The 24195-nt window shown below is 34.4% G+C and overlaps 4 protein-coding genes and 1 pseudogene across 4 annotated transcripts; 1 reads left to right on the forward strand and 4 right to left on the reverse strand.

The window, feature by feature from the left end:
• Positions 1-905: 905 nt before the first annotated feature.
• On the reverse strand, positions 906-3468 carry LOC148199271 (heat shock cognate 70 kDa protein-like). The gene is made up of 3 exons (XM_088111627.1): positions 3309-3468; positions 2946-3181; positions 906-2747 (listed from the first exon to the last, which is right to left on the reverse strand). The coding sequence occupies exons 2-3, from the start codon at positions 3163-3165 to the stop codon at positions 1135-1137; spliced, it is 1833 nt and encodes a 610-aa protein (XP_087967753.1). The 5' UTR covers positions 3166-3181; positions 3309-3468; the 3' UTR covers positions 906-1134.
• Positions 3469-13218: 9750 nt separating this feature from the next.
• LOC124848908 (heat shock 70 kDa protein 4-like) lies at positions 13219-15194 on the reverse strand. The gene is made up of 2 exons (XM_088112614.1): positions 14975-15194; positions 13219-14864 (listed from the first exon to the last, which is right to left on the reverse strand). The coding sequence occupies exons 1-2, from the start codon at positions 15192-15194 to the stop codon at positions 13219-13221; spliced, it is 1866 nt and encodes a 621-aa protein (XP_087968740.1).
• A 2130-nt stretch (positions 15195-17324) lies between these two features.
• LOC148199272 (uncharacterized) lies at positions 17325-18177 on the forward strand. The gene is made up of 2 exons (XM_088112615.1): positions 17325-18011; positions 18166-18177. The coding sequence occupies exons 1-2, from the start codon at positions 17325-17327 to the stop codon at positions 18175-18177; spliced, it is 699 nt and encodes a 232-aa protein (XP_087968741.1).
• A 12-nt stretch (positions 18178-18189) lies between these two features.
• On the reverse strand, positions 18190-18738 carry LOC148199273 (serine/threonine-protein phosphatase 7 long form homolog; annotated as a pseudogene).
• Positions 18739-22685: 3947 nt separating this feature from the next.
• Positions 22686-24179, reverse strand: LOC124820023 (uncharacterized). Its single transcript, XM_047291637.2, has 2 exons — positions 24149-24179; positions 22686-23835 (listed from the first exon to the last, which is right to left on the reverse strand). Exon 2 carries the CDS (start codon positions 23787-23789, stop codon positions 23022-23024), a length of 768 nt encoding a protein of 255 aa, XP_047147593.1. The 5' UTR covers positions 23790-23835; positions 24149-24179; the 3' UTR covers positions 22686-23021.
• Positions 24180-24195: the final 16 nt, after the last annotated feature.

Consider the following 24195-nt stretch of genomic DNA (forward strand, 5'->3'; position numbering starts at 1 on the left):
ATATTATCGTGCTGGTTTATTGTTTATGATTTACATCACATCAAACTTTATGCAACACTTTCGCTTTAGCTACGTTGACAATCGCTCAACTCTTGACACCAGAACAAAAGTAATGAATTATACATCAAATTTCCACAAAGTTGCTATATGAATATACAACTTTCTTCCAAGAAACTATCATTGGTCCAAAATAGATATATTAAATCATCTTTAAAGCACATTAGATCAATTTTACAATTAATCAAATACCGATGTAATATGTAAAATACATGTTATATAAGTTGTGTAACTAATTTAATATGTATTCTAACTTATTGTATCGGTTGTCGAATATATAATGGCCTGGAAGAGAAAAAGAATTTGCTGAAGTGGGACGCGACAACAGTAAGAGACAACGACAATTATGGATAGTTGTTTGGAAGAGACGAGAACATCATCGTTTTTTTCAAGAAATAGCAAGAAAGAAAAGAAAAAACAATAAAGACATGAGAAAGAAGACAAAATTCGAAAACTAAAAAAAGCTTTTGCACTTTATAAAAGAAAATATATTAATTAGTTTTCTTTGTAACCAATTTAAAATACTTTTCATTATAAAATCGTTACCGCCTTTTAAATGAAATCAGTTTCGTTACAACCATGTTATATAATGTTCTAATATAATTGTTTTCCAATAGTGTATGATGTGTTTTCTTAATATTTTATGTCTTCCACAAAGAATATTCAAATTAATGAAAAGTTAACGTATTTTCCCTGCAATTAATTGAAGAAAAAGATTACAATTACAACCCAAATTACAACCCAGCCGAGCAACATTGACAATGACTTGAATGATTAAGAAACTATATGTTTGTTAATGTCAAACTACCAAGAAATTGCTACAACACCTTCAACATATTCATGTACAATTTCACAAAACCAGATAATTATTTTTATTAGCCAAGTCCTTTTCAAATGCCCTCCATAGAAAAAAAAAGCTACATTAATCATATTACTTTATCAGCTTCCATCCATCTATATGGGAAATTTCTATATTGTTCAAGGATTGATAGTTGAAACTGGAAATAATATATTGTTTAGATAGCCTCCTTCATAAAGTTTTACATTTTTGACCAACATAAACTTGAAACAAACTAGTTAATCTTTCATAATGGGTTCAATGAGGCTCTTCACCCTGTGCAGATGATCCACAAAAACCTCTGTTTCTGTCTTCTCCCTAGCATCAAGCAATTTCTCGGTCTCTGCAATTGCCTTGTTGATCTTCGTTTTCTCTTGTGGATTATGAACATCATCTATAGCATTCATTATCTTGTAAACGAAGTCATCCAAAGCATTAATTGCTTTAACTTTCTTTTCGTACTTCTGGTCTTCAGCCTTGTATTTCTCGCCTTCTTGAATCATTCTCATAATTTGTTGAGTTGATAGTTTTCCGTTTTCGTTGGTTACGGTAATCCAATTCTTACTTCCAATGGTTTCATCCTCAGCAATTACAGTTAGGATACCATCGGCATCTATACTGAAACATACGGTTACATGATGGCCTCGAAGAGCTTTAGGATTGCCATTAAGTTTAAAGAAACCAAGCAAATTGTTATCGCTTGCTCTTGTCCTTTCACCCTCGTAAACCTCAATAGAGATAGCAGATTGGAAATCTGTGACTGTTTTATATCCTTTCTTTTTTACAACAGGAATGGTGGTGTTCCTAGGAATCACGACATCCATGAGATCTCCTTTTAGAGATACACCGAGTGACAGCGGCGTAACATCTAATAGCACTAAGTTGGGGACAAATTTGTTGCCTTTAGTCAGCAAAGCAGCCTGAACTGCTGCTCCATAGGCAACAGCCTCGTCAGGGTTGATACTCGTGCACAGTTCTTTCCCCTTGAAGTAGTCTTGCAATAGCTGCTGTACTTTGGGAATCCTAGAAGAACCACCAACCAGTACAACATCATCTACATCACTCTTGTCCATCTTAGAATCAACAAGACACCTGTCTACTGTCTCCATACACCTTTGAAAGAGGTCTAAGTTAAGTTCCTCAAATCTTGCACGAGTGATTGATGAGCAGAAGTCAATGCTCCCAGATAAAGCATCTATCTCAATGGTGGTAGTAACAGCATATGAGAGTGTCCTTTTTGCTCTCTCACAAGCAGTTCTCAACCTCCTCAAGGCTCTCGGGTTCCCACTTATGTCCACTTTCTGCTTCCTCTTGATCTCCTCAACAAAGTACTTCACCATTCTGTTATCCATGTCCTCTCCTCCAAGGTGTGTGTCACCAGCAGTAGCCTTCACTTCAAAGACATCACCTTTGATTGTTAGCAGAGACACATCAAATGTTCCACCACCAAAATCAAAAATGAAAATATTCCGCTCTCCAGCACAATTAGCTCTCTTGTCAAGGCCATATGCCAGAGCAGCAGCCGTGGGCTCATTGATTATCCGCATAACATTGAGGCCAGCAACGGTACCAGCATCTTTCGTTGCTTGTCGCTGAGAATCATTAAAATAAGCAGGCACGGTAACCACGACATTCTTAACCTCTGATTCCAAGTACGCTTCTGCAATATCCCGCATCTTTGTAAGGACCATAGATGAGATTTCTTCAGCTGAAATTTGTTTCTCCTGACCCTTGTATGAAACAACCATCATGGGTTTTTCATCAGAATCAGCAATGACCTTAAATGGCCACAACTTTAGATCGTCCTGAATAATGGGATCACTATATCTTCTGCCGATTAACCTTTTCACATCTGCAAAATTGTTGTAAGTCAAAGTAGTCTTGTGGAATGATACTTACTAATTTAAAGTTATAGAACAAATTAGAAAACTGGAGGAAAGTATAAATAAACGACGAATGTTAAGCTATCATTTGGCACCTAAAAACCTACACAAACAGCTAGCGTAAACATTTAAACGAATTCACACGCAATAAAAAAACATTTTTTTACCAAAGAGAGTGTTGGTTGGGTTCATGGCAGCCTGATTCTTAGCAGCATCACCAATCAATCTTTGATTCTCTGTGAAAGCCACACAAGAAGGCGTAGTTCTATTGCCCTGGTCATTGTGAATGATCTCCACTCGACAGTGTTCTTCTAGCCATACAGCAACACATGAATATGTTGTGCCAAGGTCGATTCCCACAACCCATTCCTTGTTTTGTTTTGCCATTTTCTTTCAAATGATACTAAAATGTGTTCAAAGTCAAAACAAGTGAAGTAAGCCATAGAAAGTAATGTGGCATACACGAAGAGCCCATTTTGGCCTTAATAAACCAAACATTAAACATTTTGGCATAAAGGTGTAGCCTTTACCTTGAACTTATGGTGAGTAAAGCTGTGTGTTTGGAGCCTTTCCTTCAAAAACTTGTCAGCAAAGAGTATACAATAAACTGAAGCAAGGTGCTTCTCTGAAAGATTGATAATGGGAATTGTAGTAATATAACTTTGTCTAACCCTAATACTTCGCCAGCAAGCTACCAATTGATTTGACTCAAAAGTACTTCCTTTTTTCTTCATTTAATAAAGTTCACCCTTTAAAGTTTAGTTTTTTAGGACACTCCACTGTTACAGATGAGCAACACTCTAATGGGGAACAAATAAAATAAAATTATTAAACAAAATTTGGTTTATCTTTCTAAATTTAAATAAAAAACACACTAGATTATTTTCTTTAAATAGTAAATTAAATCATAACTATTAAAAATTGATAAATAAGTTATGCGTTTGTGTATGGTAACTAGAAACATATATAAAACCTTACATAAGGTGGATTGTTTTTCTCAGGTCACCTCTAAAAAAAACTTGATACTATCAATTACCTTTCCTCCCTCACCCATGCTATTTTATCATAATTATTTACAAGAAGTAAAAAAGTATTTTATATTTAAAATTGACGCATACAGTGACTAGAGTCCAGAGGTGAAGAAAGAATATATTATTAATTATTATATTATAAATAAAATCATTCGCACATATAGGTTTATATATTTTTTTTAAGTATAGAATGTTATTTGAATTTTTTATTTGAAAAAAAAAGTTGATCATTCTAATAGTTATCGTTTTTTTTATCAAAGTCGTAAATAGATTCCTCAATTTTGTTTTAATTTAGTTTGTAAACACCACCATGGTGTTTATAAGCTCGTCACTTGAATGGCGTTTCCACAATTTTCCATCATGTGTTTTGTCATTAGAGCCAACGCTAACAATCATCAACTTCAGCGTCATCCATTTCGTACAAATCATGCTCGAATCTATAACATCAAATCGCGAATATGTGAATTCACCTCGCAATAGCTGTTTTGTTCCACCATTGAACCCTAATTCTCAGAGCCCAAATCGCATATTTGCAAAAATCGCAGTCATGGAAACCTTGCGACAACGGTTTTGTTCCACCATTGAATCCTAATTCGAAAAACCCAGATCATAGATCTGCAAAAATTGCACAACCATGAAAACCTCGTGACAGCGGTTTTGTTCCATCGTTGAATCCTAATTCGCAAAGCCCAAACTGCAGATCCATGGTTCCTTCATGCCATCAGTCACCGTGACACCACTGTTCAACGTGCCACCACTGTCATCCGTTCACGCCATCATCACTCATTCACGACAACAACAACCACAAATCTTCGTCATTCATCCCACCAACAGAATCCATCACGAAATCAAGAGTACCATGTTCGACCTTCATTATACATGTCCACCTCATAATTTCCTAAAATGTTTTAATCAATTTAATGACAAGAGCAGGATTGCATCAACTTTTCATAATACCGAATTGAAATAAAAAATAATTAAAGAATCAATTTGTGAATTTGATAAAAAATGGAAACCATTGGAATAATTTAACAAAAAAAATGACAAAGATTAAAATAACTTCAAAAAAATCTATATATTATTAAAAATCTTCTTTACCTTCAATAAATTAATGAAAAAACAAAATTCCAGAAATAACTATTCTGGATGATAAGACACTCACTGATGGCAAATAGCTATTATATTAATTTGTTATTATTTTTTTTATCAAATATAATAGATTTAAATTTATTTTATATAAAATAATTATAAATAAATAGAGAAGCTTGAATAAAATATTATGATATACAAAATATAATTTAAAATATGTTTTCTAAAATTATTTAACTTTAAATATATTTAAAATGAGATTTCAATGAACTGGTCTTGTATAAACTAATACCTGTTTTATAATATAAAATCCTTTGAAAATTTAAATATAAGAATGAATTATTTAAAGATGATAAAATAGGTTATAGAAATTAACAAAGAAAATCCTTAGCCACCAAGCCGCCAGTTAACTTGACTCTAAAGTATTTTCCTTCTTTATTTTTTTTCTAATTAACTTCTCCCTTTAAATTTTAGTTTTTAAGGACACTCTCCTGTTAAAGATGAGAAAATAAAATAAAATTATTAAAGAAAATCTGGTTTAATTTTCTAAATTTAAAAAAAAACACTATATTATTTTCTTTGAATAGTAAATTAAATCATAACTATTAAAAATTGATAAATAAGGTCTGCGTTTGTGTATGGTGACCAGAAACATATATAAAACCTTATATATGGTCATTTGTTTTTCTCAGGTCAACTACCTTTCCTCCCTCATCTATGCTATTATCATGATTATTTACAAGAATTAAAAAATTATTTTATATTTAAAATTGACCGATACAGTAACTAGGTTCCAGAGGTGAAGAAAAAATATATTATTAATTATTATCTTATAAATAAAATCATTCTTACATATAGGTTTATATATTTTTAAAGTATAGAATGTTATTTGAATTCTTTATATGAAATAAAGAAAAGGTTGATCATTCCAATGATTTTCGTTTTTTATCAAAGTCAGTCGTACACTACTGTCATCCGTTCACGTCACTCTCGCTCGTTCATAACATTTATAAGGCTTAAATATTGCAATACTTGGTCCTCCCCATCCAAGATTTAATCACAATCAAATTTCTTCCTATTATAATTCATTTTACAAGAAAATAAATGCACAACATCAATAAAATGTAACATCTTCTGTAAGCTCTTAAAATGAAATTTTTTATAACTTACAGTTACATATGTGGACATACTAGTGAAAAAATGACATTTTATAACGTACAAAAATGATCTTTTATAACGGGGACATAGTTCTGGGCGTAGTTTCTAAAATCCGTCATAATATGCATAGTTTATTATGACAAATTTTCATTTGTCCGTTATAATAAATGGAAGGTAACATCACGTAGAAATTTTTGTACGTTATAATATGTGATTTATTATTACGTATATATTTTTGTACGTTATAATATGTGATCAACGTATCATGACGTACATGGTTTAGTACGTTATAATATATATTTTTTTAAAAAAAAAAATTAATTATTACATTTAAAAATTATAATAATATACTTGTATTATCATCTTATTCCATCAATTTATAGTTAATATAGCTTCAAATAAAAATATTTAATGAAACTAACAAAATAAAATTCATTTCAAACATTAAATAGTGTAATATTTAATACATCATTTATATTATACATATTTAAATGATTCATATACACTTGTGTTAAATGATTCAGTAGTAGTTGATTCACATCGTCTACCCATGAACAAATCTCTACTCATTGACAACAATTTGCATCCCCAAACAAATGCCCAGAAATGGAACACTATGTTCTCGGGCATACTTAGTCGCAAGAATTTTCCCTTGCATTCCTCCATCACCAAAACCTCTTGGAACTAGAACACCATCAACGCCCTGCAAAATAAGTCCAATTACAGAAAACCAATAAATAATATATCACTATATGAGATTTTAACATATATATCAATATTAAAGATCTGAAAATGGAATAAATATGTTTAGTCTAAATAGTAGGAATACCTTTAAAAGATTCCATGCAACTTTATATGCCTCAGGATCCTGCAGCAATATATTTTAATCAATCGTCATAGGGTTGCAATATATTTTATATCCAAACACTTTAGGATAAATTCAAAGCAAAAGGTTTAGGATATTGCATGAACTTAAACCACTTAAAATGCAAAAGTATGAAATTCAATTTTAAAAGAAAAAAGAAAAAAAGAAAACCATCAAAACCATGAAATTAACAAATTAAACTACATAAATACGGTTCCAGCAGTGCTTCAATAAAAGGCATGGACTCAATATCCCCTGCATGAAAGAAAAGTCATTGTAAATTAGTTGCTTTAAAATATAGCCGATCCCACCACCAAGTGAGAAGAAACTTGGTGGTTGCCTTAGAATATAGTATTAAAAATATGGATATGAATATTATTTTCTCCCACTGTTTGCTAAGTATAATTCATTTTTAATTTTTAGTTTTCAATTTCCATCTAACCCATAATCTTTAGAATTAAATATGGGAAAAAATTGAATGGATATAGAAATATAATATTGAAAAAGTTATATCTTAATTTAGAATAATTGAATGGATATCGAAATATAATATTAAATCTAGCAGCCAAAATAATTTAAAAAAAAGCTTTTCCTATAACATAAAATGAAAGGCCAAAAACTCTGTCCCATAGTTAATAGATAATTTTATAAATCACACACTGATAGATCCTGATCAACTACCATCACACATTCAGAACAGGGTTAGTAACAAAGTCATCAAACAGAAAAGCCACCATTAAAAGGCATGAAAGACGAAACCTGTTTTGTAGAGTTAAACCTACAAGTTACTAAAGGAAAAATGCAAATGTAAACTAAGTTACTTGGCTGACATTAAATGAAAACTTTAATTCAAGTAGAATGAGTTAGTAGTATACGGGAAAGAAATGTTATGAATGAAAGAAGTGAGGAAAGATACTATTAGAGACCAAAGAGAATCCATTGATACAATAGATTACATTTCAAACCATAAAATAATATGCACACAGATGACTCAGGATTTTCAGAAAAAGCTTTCAGCTAAGTTAATAACTAAATGTTCCAACAATCTATCAGTACAATAAGGTTGATAGATACCTGAGTCAGGTGTGCCCATGCTTCAAGAAAATTTCTATCAATTTGAAGTGATTTTAGATGTGCATCCTCAGCTTTCTTATATTCACCAATTGAAGATAATGCTAAACCCTGTAAAAGAAAGTGTTTACTCAGAAAAATAATAAAGCGATTCAAGTGAGATCTTACTTAAGTGTTATGTGTGCAAGAAAATCATTTATAATAAAAAGTGATTCAAGTGAGATCTTACTTAAGTAACTGAAAATTTCAATCACCTTCTTTTCAACTATATATATAATAAGATCACTAGTCAAACAGTTCCTTAACATGGCTCTACATAAGTCTTGACAACTGCACTAGTTTTGCTTAAACAATACATATTTGACCCAAGTGTTAATGCCTAAACCAAATCAAGTTTCTACTCCTTATAAGTCAAATCAAACATAAGTAAAAACCAGATTTCAAGATCATTTCATTTTCTGTACCAGAAGAGATCCATTTCATTAAGGGTGGGTGTCAATGGGACATACCTAACATGAAGCATTGATTAACTAAAATACCCAGGTTAAAAAATAAATAAATAAATTCCAATCAGCAATGCGAATTGGGTAAACTTCAAAAAAATTTACAAATACTAAGATCGAGTAAGCCACCCCACCTCAACAAACTCCCCCAAGGCTGCCCGAGCTTGACCTCTCCTCTTTCATAATCTCCTCTTCTCTCCTTCTCAATAACAAACTATAAACATCCAAAACAAAACAATTAGAAACATCTGGCTCACCTGATACATTTTTCTAGTAGTGATGTTATTGTCGCCAGTTAATTTAATGTCCAAAAATCGTTCGTAGTTCCCAAGATCAAGTTCAAGCTTCCACAAACAAAAAAAATAATGAAAATGGCAATCTAAAACTTCAGAGGAAAACAAACTGCAGATATCCTCTTTTACTACGACTCAAAAAGTTTTAGCTTGCACTTATGAAGTAAAATGAGAAAATGAAAAGAGCAGGGGAAAGTATAACATAACATACAACCTCAACCTTCCATTGAATTTAGAAGGAAATAAAAAATCTAATGACTGTCATCTTGTTGTAGAAAATTTTCATTTGCTTACCTCTCCGCTATCATCTAAGACGAAAACCTCCGCATGCTCGAAAGGAGACATTGTCCCCGCATCAGTGTTCAAGTAGGGGTCTGCAAATGATGGAAAAATTAAAACAAAGATAAAAACAGTGAAAATAGCATTCATTACTTTACATAATATGATAATAAAAGCAAACATGTTTTATTAAAATTTCTATAAATATGAAAACTAAATTAACAGGGTAAAGAGGGGAAAAGTGTTACAGAGAAGAATGTGAACTATAACTACGGTTGGAAGAGCAGCTCTGAGAAGATGACTGTAGGTGCGACGCGAATCCTCGAAGCTTCTTCCAAAGAGAAGACGTAGCGAAAATATGACAAAAACTCGAAGAAGAACATGAAACAAAGGATTAAACTTGATAGAAACCCTAGAAGAAGAAGGAAACCTATTCTGGACCGATTGATCGGTGTAAATCAAAGTTGAATCGGTGGAAAATGTTTCTAATGGTGAAAACAAGGTTTTAATCGGTGGAATCGAAGGAAAATGGTGAAAAGGAGAAGAAACCCCAACAGAGGGTTTAGCTCTATGAATGATGGTGAAAAATGAAGGATAGAGGAAATAGAGATGATTCTGTGAGTGAAGAAGCCTTGCCGTGATGATGAACGACGTGCGACGAGGAGATGTCTCTCGAGAAGGAAGACGCCAGGAAACCGAAATGGAGAGAAATGAGAGTGAGGCTCTCTGATGTGAGAAATGAAAGTGCTCTCTCGAATGCGCGAGAGGAAATGAAATGAGACCTCCAAGCGTGACAGCGAGCGAAGGAATACGCTCCACAACGTGGCTGAAGTTCTGAAAATGATGTGGCTGATGACGGAGATGCCGAGAAATGCAAGTGAGAGGGATGAGACGAATAGCGGAAGAAAAGAATGAGAGTGAACTTGAATGAAATCTAGCGAGAGGGAAATGTGAAAAATTAAAGAGAAAGAGATATTATAACTGATTTCTAAAACTCCTTTATAATACATTAATATTAGGTTTTTAACTTATTTATAAGTTTACCACCGCATTTTATATTATAACTGATTTTTAAAACTACGTTATAATATGTTTGACACTTATTTACAAGTTTGCCACCGCGTTTCATATTATAACTGATTTACAAAACTACGTTATAATATGTCCTATTTTTATTACCATCTTGTCACCGGTGACGGATAATTTTTATACGTTATAATAGCTTCGTTATAGAAAGGTATTTTTCCACTAGTATTGTATTGTTCATATCTACTTCAAACAAAGTCCAACATACAAATAATGTTATTTAACATATCAGTAAAATAATAAAAAATTTTATTTGCAGAAATAAACATTAAAAACTTACAAGTTTGGTTGGCTTGGTGCGTTGCAAGTGTTGTACCTTCAACGTAGTTGACCTGGTTGTGCTAAACATTTGTCTGAAGTCCCCATTTATTTTGCCTTTGCTACCACTGCAGTTTTTGCACTATGAGTTTAACAAAAAATGGTTCTTTGGATATGGAATTGTATATAAATGACATAATAATTGTGTCAAATGAACTAAACCAGTAAATGGTCAAAAAAATTAGAAAAGAACTTCATACTTTCCATCCAAAAACGCCATCAACCACTAAATCTTCCACACAACTCCAACCCACACTAAACCATACCTTGAAAAATACCAAAAAAACACAACAACACATGAATGCCCTAACAAATTTAAACAAACTAAACCAACTTTTAATGAACAAAGAGATTCCGACCACCCTTTAATGAACACCAACGCCTCTCGGTGGGTGGCACGGAGCAAGATGGGTGGGTGGATAAACGTCGACGGTGGCACTCCCGCAGACAAAGGATCGCGACGCTCCGAGGAAGACAAACCACAATGACTAGGTGGGGGAGTAGACGTAAACGATGGTAGCTCAAAACATGCCTTTGTCGGTGACGGTTCCAATCAAAGCTTCCAACGCCGTCGGTTACCGGAACGAACTCCACTTCCTCGTGCAGAACTCCGACGGACCACGCTTGCACTGACACGTTTCTGAGAAAAGACAGGTTGGCTGGGTGGGAGGGAACGAGACTCACTCTAGGGTTCGCTTTCTCTCTCTAAGCTTGGGTTCTCTCTCACACCTTGCCCGTTTTTTACTCCTTAAAACAAAACTAGGATTTGAAGTTTTCTCGGTCCACCAAGCGTAATATATTTTTCTTTGGTTTATACTCTTTGGTGGAACACAGATTGGACCGAACTTAATTTTTTAGACAAAAAGAAATACTATATAAAGATTGTTAGGTCAACATCTCTCTACAATAGTTTCTTCATGGACACAACTAAAGATTCCAATGCATGGTCAATGGAAATAAAGCACATGCACGTTTGAGAAGAATTAGTGAAAGTAATAGTCAGTGTAGATGGAAAACAGTCCAAAGATCATTCAGCAAAAATCCATGGCAGCAAAAGATAACAACAATTTATAACAATGTCCACTACAAATATATTTTAACTTGAACATTGTTCAGATAATAACAATGAGAAGAAAGTTCGTGTTTATCTAAAAAGAAATAACAGATCCGCATCAGATAAAATCTAAACTAGAAACATCTAAGCATAGCTGCTAATGACAGTGTCAAAAAAGTCCATAAGCTCATTCAGATAATCCTCAATCAATGCCGCTGCTGGTCTTCATCAAGCAACTTTGTAGCTTTCTTAACTGTTGCAGCTTCTTAACAGCAGAATTGATTTTCTCCCTATCTTGTGGACAAAGTTCTGAACTGATATTGCTGTTCTTCAATGCATTCTTCATCTTGTAAATAAAGTCATCCAAAGCATTCATTGCATTGGCCTTCTTCATGAAGTTTTGGTTCTCTCACCTTCACAAACCCCAATGTACGCAGAGATTTGGTTATCTACTGATGTATGATATATCTGGGTCTTCTTAACTGGAATAACAGTATTCCTAGGAATAACAACACTCATGAGATCTCCCTCCATGGATATACCAAGAGACAATCCAACAAAACCAAATTCGAAACATTCTCAATACCTTCACTCTAGAGAGAAATCATGAAAAACATTAATATTTTGGAGTTGAAACGTACCAAAGACAGGTTTTCTGGGTTGCTAGCTGCATGATTCTTAGCAGCTTCGCCAATCAACCTTTTTTTATCGGCGTAAAGGAATTTATATCTGTCATCGGAAATCACTACTGTTTATTCCCATAAACGACTCTTGGCGTCTGACGTTAAACTTCTGAATGGACCATGGAAAACCAAAAGACTAAGAGGATACTCATTACATTCCCATAAGCAACTTTGATTACTTCACATAGAAAATCATGACACATATAACATTTCAATTTCTAATGATAAAAAGACTCTGTAAATCTAAGGATATTATTCACCAGTGTTTTTTGAAAAAGTATGTTATAATCTCAATCATTCTACAAATATAACATTTTACTTCTCCCTTTTATTAAGTGGAAAAAAAAACATCTCTAAAATATTGTTGCGTATGTCATCATCTACCCTTATTGCTTAGAATCTTTTATACAGTAAAAGCAAGATATTGATAACTGTGTTTTTAGTCATTTGTATTCAATATACATTAGGCTTTTCAATTTTTATCGTTCAAAAGGATTTTTACTTTAAACCTTCTCTTCATATTTTATTATTATTAATAAATAAAATAATTATAATAATTTTAATGAAAATGTAAGATAAAATAGAAATATTTAGTCAAGGCATAAGAAACCCATTAAACCAATAAATTTCTTATAAATGAAGAACTAGTGACTTTTGAAGTATAAAGACTTTGATACTTTTAAAATTCTTCTCTGTTGAAAAATGAGTATTTTTTTTTTCTTTTGAAGTTAAATAAGTTTTGAAGTAACGTATAGTATGTATTCGTCACATTAAAATAGAAGCAAACAAATTTACAAAAGCTAGAAGCGGCTAAACTGCGAGAATTGAAGATTCCAAAGATAAATCAAATGTAAATGATTTGCATTTGCAACAATAACCATTTTCAAAACGAATACAATTACTACTACACTATCAAATATTCAAACGATACCTGCCAAAACATAAAAGTTTGATTTTATCACAAGTTAATGACAAATCAGTGACACACAAAACATAACAGCTTAAAACAACTACACAATCTTCTCCATGACCATAATAATTCGTTCACTGATTACTTTAAGATCTTTCAGAAAGTCTTCAATAGCAACTATATCTTCCATCTCGTTCTGACTATCAAGCATATCAGTGGCTCTAGAAATTTTAGACATGATATCTTGCTTTTCTTTCGAGCTCAACTTTGAGCTGATTTCTTCTTTCTTTAAAGCCTTTCTGATCTTATAAACATGAAAATCTAAATCATTCATTGCTTTGGCCTTCTTAAGAAACTTCTCATCTTCAGACTTATAATCCTCTGCTTCCTTAATCATTTTACTAATTTCTGCATTTGATAGTCTTCCTTTGTCATTGGATATTATAATTTCATTCCTATTACCGGTTACTTTATCCTCCGCAGAAACAGAAAGAATGCCATTTTCATTTATTGTAAAAGTCACGTCAAAAGGATAGCCACGAGGAGCTGGGGGTAAGCCAGAAATACTAAAAGAACCCAACAAATTATTATCACTTGCTTTTACTCTCTCGCCCTCACAAACCGGAAGCCTGACTGAATATTGGTCATCTTCGACTGTATAAATAACTGTTTCCTTCTTTATAGGAATAGTAGTGTTCCTAGGAATCACAACACCCATGAGATCCCCCCTTAACGATACGCCAAGTGAAAGCGGAGTAACATCTTTCAATACCAAATCTGGAACATTCTCAATGCCTTCGGTCAAGAGAGCAGCCTGCACAGCTGCACCATAAGCAACAGCCTCATCAGGGTTTACGCTCTTGCAAAGATCCTTCCCATTGAAAAAGTCTTCGAGTAGCTGCTGCATTTTGGGAATCCTAGAAGAACCACCAACAAGAACAACATCATGCACACTACTTTTCTCCATCTTAGCATCCCTAAGACACCTATCTACTGTTTCCATACACTCTTCAAACACCTCCATATTGATTTCTTCAAATTTCGCTCGGGTTATTGAAGAAAGCAAATCAATGCCTTTAAATAAACCATCTATCTCGATGCTTGTAGTAACAGCATATGACAGTGTCCTTTTTGCTCTCTCGCAAGCATTTTTCAACCTCCTTAAGGCACGTGGATTCCCACTTATGTCAACTTTACTTTTCCTTTTCATCTCCTCCACAAAGTAGTTCAACATTCTATTATCAATGTCCTCTCCGCCAAGGTGAGTGTTTCCGGCAGTGGCCTTAACTTGAAAGACTTTGTTCTCAATAGTGAGAATAGACACATCGAATGTACCACCTCCAAAGTCAAAAACAAAAATATTTCGCTGTCCAACACAATCATTTCTTTTATCAAGACCGTATGCAATAGCTGCAGCTGTCGGTTCATTGATTATACGAATAACATTGAGACCTATAATAGCACCAGCATCCATGGTGGCTTTGCGCTGAGAATCGTTGAAATAAGCAGGCACAGTAACCACTGCATTCTTCACAGGTTTTTCCAAGTATGCTTCTGCAATGTCCCGCATCTTTGAGAGGACCATGGATGATACTTCCTCCGCAATAAGGATCTTCTTCTGGCCTTTGTACTTAACAGAAATCATGGGTTTGTCATTGACACCGGCAACAACCTTAAATGGCCACAACATTTTGTCTTTTTGAACAAGCGGGTCACTGTATTTCCTACCGATCAACCTCTTAGCATCTGCAAGAGTTTAAAAAATAATATTTTGGTGGTCTATTTTTCCTGCTAAAAGTTTACAGGAAAATCATAGAAAGGAAAAAACAAGTAATAGTTTAAGAGTAAAAATATACCGAAGATGGTGTTCTCTGGATTCAAAGCAGCTTGATTTGTAGCAGCATCTCCTATCAACCTTTCATGGTCCGTGAAAGCAACACAAGAAGGAGTGGTATTGTTGCCTTGATCATTATGAATGATCTGCACCCTATTATGTTGTTGCTGCCATACTGCAACACAGGAGTATGTTGTGCCAAGGTCGATTCCTATTACCAATCCCTTTTTGGCTTTGGCCATTCTTCTTTGTATGAATGAAGACTGTGAGATAGAAGAAGCAGAGAAGTATGGATGAAGATGAAGGGTTGATTTTTATAGTTAGAAACAGTAAGAAAATGACCCCAAACGCCTGAGTTGTTCCGATCAACAGGGTCTCATCGTGCATCGTGGATCGTGGATCGTGCATCACAAGCAAAGAAATTGGAAACGAACAGACTCACGCACATTGACAGTGTGACAGTAATGACGATGGAAATGATAGTCTGACAAACAAATTTCTACTTTCAACATTATTGTTTTTTCTTTAAATATAAAAATTTATTTTTTTGTAATATTTTATTGTTGTAAGTGTATGAGATGAATGAAAATACGCGTTGTTTTATGGTTAATAATTTAAGAGGTGCTTGTTTCAAGGAGAATCTCAATTTCATCTTTTTTTTTATGCGTGTTGTTACTTTCACCGTTACTTTATATTTTTTTTACTTTTTTACATTATTTTAAATATAATTATATCTTAACTTAAAAAAAATTTTTACTTTTATTTTATTTTAAATAATTTAAAACCCTAATTTTACTTTTTCAACACTTACCTACGGAACTCTCTTCTCCTTTTCCATTTTCGTTTCACCTTCTCACCTTCCGCACTTCCATTTTTTTTTATTCCAGTTTTTGTTTTGGTTTGAAAGCTTCCATTGCCGCGGTGGTGTGAAGAAACGTCGCCGCCGTGGTATAGAGGAACATCGAGGAGCGTCCAGAGCATCAACCAGCGTGAGGAAGTATACATCCCCTAATAAAACAAACTCTAAAATAAAAAACGTAACCTTTAAACGGAGGTGACATCTTCAACGGATGTTGACATCCGTTGTAGGATGTCACCTCCATTTAAAGGTTACGTTTTTTATTTTAGGGTTTTATTTCAAGGTTTATTCGAATACGAGGAAGCACTCCACGCACTGCACCACTCCACGCACTGCACCACGAGAGCGACACTGCACCACGAGAGCAACACTGCACCACGAGAGGGAGATTGCTTGATAATTCTTTCCACCACCACCAACCTTTGCAACTTGTAGTATCTCACAACGAAAGAAAGAGAGGAAGAAATATAATGTTAAAATGAAAGAAAAATATTTTACTCATGTAGGGGACTAGAATAGGTTATTAGTGAAATATGTTGTGAATGAGTAAAATTAAAAAATAATAACCCTAAAAATAAAATTTTACTGAGGGACAAAATAGTAAAGGGAAGGTGGAGGGAGAAAGGTGTGGTGGTGGAGGGAGCAACACCCTTTTCGGATTCTCAATTGGGTCCTAATTTTGGGAAAACTATAACAATTGGGCCCCTACCGTTAAATTGGACCTAACGGTGTTAGTGTGTGATTGATGTGGCGCGCTGGAGTTTCTTTCTTAATTGACGTGGCATGCTGGAATAGAGGCACCTTAATTGACAAGTACGTCATTGGAGTCGCGGAATCTCCTAACCGCACTTCGAGTTGCGGAAACTAGTGGCCGCACTTCGAAGTGCGTTTTTTATTTTTTAGTGGCCGCACTTTGAAGTGCGTTTCTTATATGTGCACCCTTTTTCTGTTTTCTTTATTTCATGCATGCTTTTTTTCTTTCATGTTTTTTGTCTTATGCTATTATTTTTTATTTTAAATTTCTTGTTTTATGTTATGATTTTTTATTTTAAATTTCTTGTTCATGGATTATGCTTAGTCATTAGGCAATGTATTATTAGTCAAAGAATGAATTGGAAAAACCTCTTTAATAATATTTAGGTTAGTTAATTTTTATGTTGAAAAGATGAATATGAAAGTTAAGATCCCACTAGACTCAATATTATTCTCTTGCCTTATCCAACAACTCAATATTATTATCTTGACTCAACATTATTCTCTTACCTTATCCAACAACTCAATATTATTATCTTGCCTTATCCAGCAACTTAAGGTCCACGTAAGAGAGAAAGATACTCTATCTAGTTCGCGGCATAATATGTAGTTCTAAAAATATAAGTTTTCATTAACATTAGGTTAAAGAACTTCTTTATAGTTTCATTTTAATTTTAAAAGTGTTTTTGAATTTTTTATTTGTAATTTAATAAAATTTTAAATTGTAATATTTATTGTAGGTCATATTTAATTATATCAGATGGATAAGTATCCATATTTGGATTCTGAAATAAATTCTGATTTTATATCGGAGTTTTCTTATTTTTTAAAAGAAGTGGGTGAGGGTGATTACACAGATCAATTTTCCACTGATCAAATATTCCCAACACGCGCCGATTTAATTGAATGGGTTCGAAAGATTGCATTTGATCTTGGATTTGTTGTCGTCATTATAAGATCTGACACAGCAACTGGTGAAGCTGGTAGAATGACATTTATTTTGTTAGGCTGTGAAAGAAGCGGGAAGTATAGGAAGTATAAGCCAGATGTTCAACCTAGTTTCTCTGGCACAAGAAAATGTGAGTGTCCGTTTAGGTTGAGGGGTAAACCTAAAGGAGATGGTTGGGTGTTAAAGGTTATGGGCAACTATCACAACCACGAATTAGCAGAGACTTTGGTCGGTCATCCTTTCGCAGGTAGGTTAAATGCTGCTGAACAATCAATTCTTGTGGACATGACTAATAGTCAAGTAAAGCCGTCAAATATTCTTTTGACTCTGAAAGAACATAATGAAGATAACGTGACCACGATAAAGCAAATATATAATGCGAGGTACACGTACAAACGATCTTTGAGAGGGTCTAGAACTGAAATGCAGCAGTTGATGATGTTGTTAGATAGAGACAAATACATCCAGAGAAGTAGATGTTTGGACGATTCTGATGTGGTAAGTGACTTGTTTTGGACACATCCCGATTCAGTGCACTTAGTCAATTCTTTTAATATTGTTTTCTTAATGGATACGACGTACAAGACGAACAAATATCGACTTCCGTTGCTCGAGATTGTGGGAGTCACATCAACTGGTTTGATATTCACAGCCGCCTCTGTGACGTCTCGACAAGTTAACATTTGGAATGTCTATGACGAACTGGAGACACCAGCCTGTCATTTGGAATGTCTCGCCTCATGCGCGGTGCAAGACTAGGTCGTTCATCGTCGTTGCCTGGAGTGATGTACGGGTGCAACACCCGCCTAAACCACGTTATGTATCCATCAACACACGCATGTGGCTCATGAGCTTCAACGACACTAGTAATGGCATACTCTACATACCGCAACCAATTTAGATCAATCATAGGAATGTCTGGCATCGGAAGACTATCAGGTGACCGTGGTATGATCTGTTAAAAACCAAATTGACGCAACACGCGTTCAGGTAGATGTTGATGAATCATGTCACCTAATCGGATCCATCCCGAGTACATAATTATGGCAATGAATGGGCATGTACGTCTGTGCGAAACGTATGGATTCCAGATAACTACATCATAAGTGAGGGCATCCAGAAATGTTCGGCCCTCTGTCAAACTCCAACCCACCCTCGGGGGTATGTATCGTGAAGCACGTGGATCAAGTTCTGTGTACCTCTCAGACACTTTCCTCCTTCCCATTGCAGGAAAGTGCTCATATATCCAACTCTACAAAAAACATTACTTCAATTGTTTGATTCATTGTCAAACAATATTAAAATAAACTTAGACGATGGTAATGTACCTGTAGAAGAGTGGAATATCCAGCTATCTGTCTGACCTCACTGAAGCTAGCATCTCCTAGCTGCTCATATGTATGTGCAAGTGCTGCTGCTCCCCAAGCATATCTCGAACAAGCATTCAAGTCTCGCAAGAGAAGGAGATACGATACTCGAATTAGAGTCGCACTCTTATTCGTAAAAATTGTGCATCTAAGCAGATGCAACAAGTATGCCCGAGCAGCACACTCCCAACGCTCCTGCTAGATGCACTCCTGGTAGACCTCGCGTAGCCAGCTGAGCCTAACTTTTGGACCACGTGACTGTTTCATCTTAGCTGAAGCTTTAGCGTGGTCCACGCCAAGCAGCTCCATGATATGAGATCGAGCCTCATTATACTCTAACTCCTCAACCTCACAAAATTGTCCCATGATGGGTAGGTGGAGCAAATTCATAACGTCATCTAATGTGACACTCATCTCACCTATCGGTAGGTGGAAAGTATTAGTCTCTAGGTGCCACCTCTCCGAAAGGGCAACGATCAATCCATGATCGGCATACTCGTATGAGAGGTTCACTAAACAACCCAACCCCGACATGGAGATATAAGGCTCAATGGCCTCATGATACATTCCAAAATGCTTCAATTTTTTGCCATGGGTGACAACCTTTATCCCCCTTCGATCCTAAATAAAAACATAATTATATAAAAAAAATGTAACATTTATTAAATAATTAAAATTTAGGTTGATGACTAACCCGACCTTGCCATATGGCAAATGCAACATTCTGGGTATAGTGGGTAAGTAAGGAGGTGTCATGTGGACCTCCTGGGAATCCACCATCTTCACCTTCAGCTTCATCTTCATCTTCATCTTCATTTTCATCTTCATCTTCATCTTCATCTTCACCTTCAGCTTCATGTTCTTCCTGACTAGAGTCATGCTGCTGCTGAATACACTAGTGCAGAATTGGCTTTTAACGTCCCCCCATAGACGTCCGTCCACAAAAGCCCCAACGTAAATAATTGACTGGTGGCATATTCGTAAATAAGTGAAACTGTAGACGTCCGTTGTGGGGGGGGGGGGGGGGGGGACGGACGTCTATAATATTATAGACGTCCGTGGGAGGGTCCCGGACGTCTAAGAGGCTGAACAAATGAACGCTTCAACTCCCCTGTCAGCCCATTGAACGTCCGTGGGGGAGGGAGACAGACGTCTATAATATTATACACGTCTGACCCCCATATCGGACGTTTAGGTGTGCTGACAGGGTGATTGAAAAATTAATTGTCTTCAGCCCCTTAAACGTCCGTGGGGGAGGGAGACGGACGTTTATAATAAATATATACTAACATATATTTTAATAAAATTAAACATTTTATTTAACAACTAACATAAAAAATTAAATTTATTATACTAACCTAATAAAAGTAAAACCTAATAAAAGTAAAACCTAATAAAATAAATATATACTAACCTAATAAAAAAAATTAAAAAACCTATAGAAATAAAAACCTAAACGACATTTGAACTCCGGCAAGAACTAACGCACTTCCATGTGCGGTTAGTCTGAGCCGTTTTTATTATACTAACCTAATAAAAATAAAACCTAATAAAATAAATATATACTAACCTAATAAAAAAAATTAAAAAAACCATAGAAATAAAAACCTAAAACAACATTTGAACTCCGGCAAGAACTAACACACTTCCAAATGCGGTTTCTCTGTCCACCTTTCTGCACTTTCAACTGCGGAAGTCTGTGACCGCAACTCCAACAGCGTTTAAGCAGCCTGCTCTCCGGCGACCAACACGAACCAAATCTCCGACAACCAGCACGAAGAGAACACCCAAGCACATGTATAGATTGTATGACAGCAAACAAAGCAGATGCATGAATGAAGGGTACTAACCTGGACGCCAGAAACACCTGAGATTTGTGAGAAAAAAACCATGAAGGAGGATCGCAAACAAAGCTTGGCACAAGAGGGAGGGCGGAGACAAAATAATAGTGGTAGGGTTTGAGTTTGAGATGCGGTAGAGTTAAAGTTTCAAAATTAGTCAACTTTTTAAAAATTTAAAATATTCTCGTTGACTGTGCTAAAGGTATACTTGAAATTAAAATATATTTTGGAGGTGCAAAACGAAGACAATGAGGTGCAGGAGAATCACCCAAAAAAAACATTTCCCAAATGTTTAATGACTTTGAGTAATCCTCATCCTTAGCCATAAAGCCGTGACTTGACTCTTAAGTATTTTCCTTCTTTATTTTTTTCTAATAAACTTCTCCCTTTAAATTTTAGTTTTTAAGGACACTCTCCTGTTAAAGATGAGAAAATAAAATAAATTATTAAGAAAATTTGGTTTAATTTTCTAAATTTTAAAAAAACACTATATTATTTTCTTTGAATAGTAAATTAAATCATAACTATTAAAAATTGATAAATAAGGTCTGCGTTTGTGTATGGTGACCAGAAACATATATAAAACCTTATATAAGGTCATTTTGTTTTTCTCAGGTCAACTACCTTTCCTCCCTCACCCATGCTATTATCATAATTATTTACAAGAATTAAAAAAATTATTTTATGTTTAAAATTGACACATACAGTAACTAGGGTCCAGAGGTGAAGAAAAAATATATTATTAATTTTTAAATTTCCACAAAGTTGCTATATAAATATACAATATTCTTTCAAGAAACTATCAGTGGTCCAAAATGGATATATTAAATAAACTTTTAAAGCACTTGATCAATTTTACCATCAATCGATGTAGTATGTTAAATATGTGTTATATCAGTTGTGTAACTATATAATATATATTCTAATAAATCAATTCTAGATCAAAAGAAATAATAATGAATCGGTCATTGACGAACCATCAAATACCATGGACAGAGTAGGAGACTTCGCAAAACACTGTATAGATTAATTAGTGACACACATTTAATAAGAGACAATTACGAAGAAAACTTTCTTCGTAAAAAAAATCCTAAGTACGAGAAATGAGGGAAAAAAGAATACTAATTTGTTGTATTGGTTGTTAAATATATAATGATCTTGAAGAGAAAAAAAAGCTTGTTGAAACACGAGATGACAACAATAAAGCAGAAAAACAACAATGGTTAATTGTAAGGAAGAGACCATAGAGTATTTTTTACAAAAAAAAAAAAGAAGAAGAAACAATAGAGAGAAGATGAAATTCAAAAAATAAAAATGACTTTTGCACTTTATAAAAAAAACATATTAAATTAATTATTTCTTTAACCGATTATAAACCGATATAATATATGCATACTAAATCAATTTCCCTTTTAACCGATTTAAAATACTTATAAAATTGTTACCATGTAATATTCTAATATCACAGTTTTACACTATGGTGTGTTTTCTTAATATTTTATGTCTTCCGCAAAGGATATTCAAATTAATGAAAAGTTAACGTATTTTCCCTGCATTTAACTGAAGAAAAAGGAATACAAATACAACCCAGCCGAGCAACATTGACAATGACTTGAATGATTAAGAAGCTATATGTTTGTTAATGTCAAACTAAATTGCTACCTTCAACATATTCATGTACATTTCCACAAAACAAGATAATTATTTGTATTAGGCAAGTCATTTTCAAATGCCCTCCATAGAAAAAAAAAGCTACATTAATCATATTATTTTATCAGCTTCCATCCATCTATATGGGAAATTTCAAGCACATTTTCATTTTTTAAAACTAAACCATATATATATACAGCCCTTTGAGCTTTAAATTAGTATTTTAGGGTTTAATTCAAATGTTTCTCATTTTGGATTCTAAAAAAAGGTGCACTTATAATTGAACACAAGTTTACAACTGCCACATCGAGTAACATACACTGCATTGAAAACTATAGTAATCATGGGAACAAGAATATATAAAGAAGAAAAGAACATTGCTAACGTGCTTCTTTGACAATTAAGAAATTGGCTTGCATGACCTGCAACATTTTCATGCAAACATACATATATACTTTCTTCTATAAAACCATAACTTCCAGAGCTTGAATTTGAACTTTATTAATACAGGAAATTCTCAAAAACCACAACAATTTGAACTCTATGTGACACTCACTCAACATCATATCTGCACTCATGGTAAATCAAATCAACACTTGTAGGATTATGGCCATAATTTAAGAACCAAACGACAACACTTGTAGGATCTCCTAATCTGAAACTAGGGCTTCCACAAGAGAAGCAATGGCAGTGATAGGGTTTCCAAACACAGCTGAAAATACCAGTTTAAATACCAAAACAGCAATCTTTGTGTACTTCTTCATTGTCCCTAACCTCCTCGAAATTCTTCTACTTCGTACCATGTCCATGTTTCTCACTGCAAGCTGAGAGTACTCCCTGTCACTCATCCCAATTGAACTGGTTTCATTACTAAAATAGCCCTTATTCAAATTCTCTAGAATCAGTTGCTTAACACACCAAACATGGTAACAACATTTTCCCCCAGAATCTGAAGATACATAAGACCATCCTCTGATTCCATCCACAACATTCCTATGCTTACACTGGACACACTTTGAGGGAACCTTCTGACACAGTTCGAGTGACACAAGCCCTTCTTCATCAGAAATGCTATCTTTCAGGTTTATACAACATGGATGTAGATCATAACCTGTACTGAAGCAATGGTACACAAACCCTAGAACATCATTTCCACAAGCATCACAGTATCTGACCCGGTGCCCCGGTGCTTTCTCATAGAACTCGAAGTGGCTCCTGGGAAAAAATCGATGAAAGGCAAGGGAAACAGCAGTTGCACACTCTTCATGGAGGATGTAACCACACTTCTTGTTTTCACAGTGGTAACTGCCTCCAAACCCTACCTCTCGACATCCACTGCATCTGTAGGGTGACCCTTGTGGCTTCAATTGCATCTGTCGTTCTGGATGGCTCGGACAACACCTCTTGGTAGTTTCCATATCTCTTTTTTCAACTTTGTTTGTGATAATCAAGGATATACAATTTCTGTCAAAACAAAGAAAAGGCAAGAACAAAGAAAGTTAATGTGATGCACAAATACAAAATAGGAAACTGAGATATATATGCAAAAGTTCAACTGTTAAAGCAAACTTATCTAATCAAAATCACCAGAGAGAACAGGTGCAATTCTCTAGATACAAATTCAAAGATGTGAAAGAGTAACACATGTAAATTCTAGGGTCGATGTTATTAAGATAAGAAAAAGAAAGGAACATGATCTCAGATAGAGACAGAAACAGAAAATCAGAGAAAAGCCATGATGTTATGTGTAATATAAGAGATAGAAAGAAATAGGTACCGAAAACGCCACAGTGTTAGGACAAAAAGATGTTTTCTGTTGATATT

The sequence above is a fragment of the Vigna umbellata genome, chromosome 4 (genome assembly GCF_029865625.1).
Source record: "Vigna umbellata cultivar VRB3 chromosome 4, Vumbellata_1.0, whole genome shotgun sequence".
Classification (NCBI taxonomy): Eukaryota; Viridiplantae; Streptophyta; class Magnoliopsida; order Fabales; family Fabaceae; genus Vigna; species Vigna umbellata.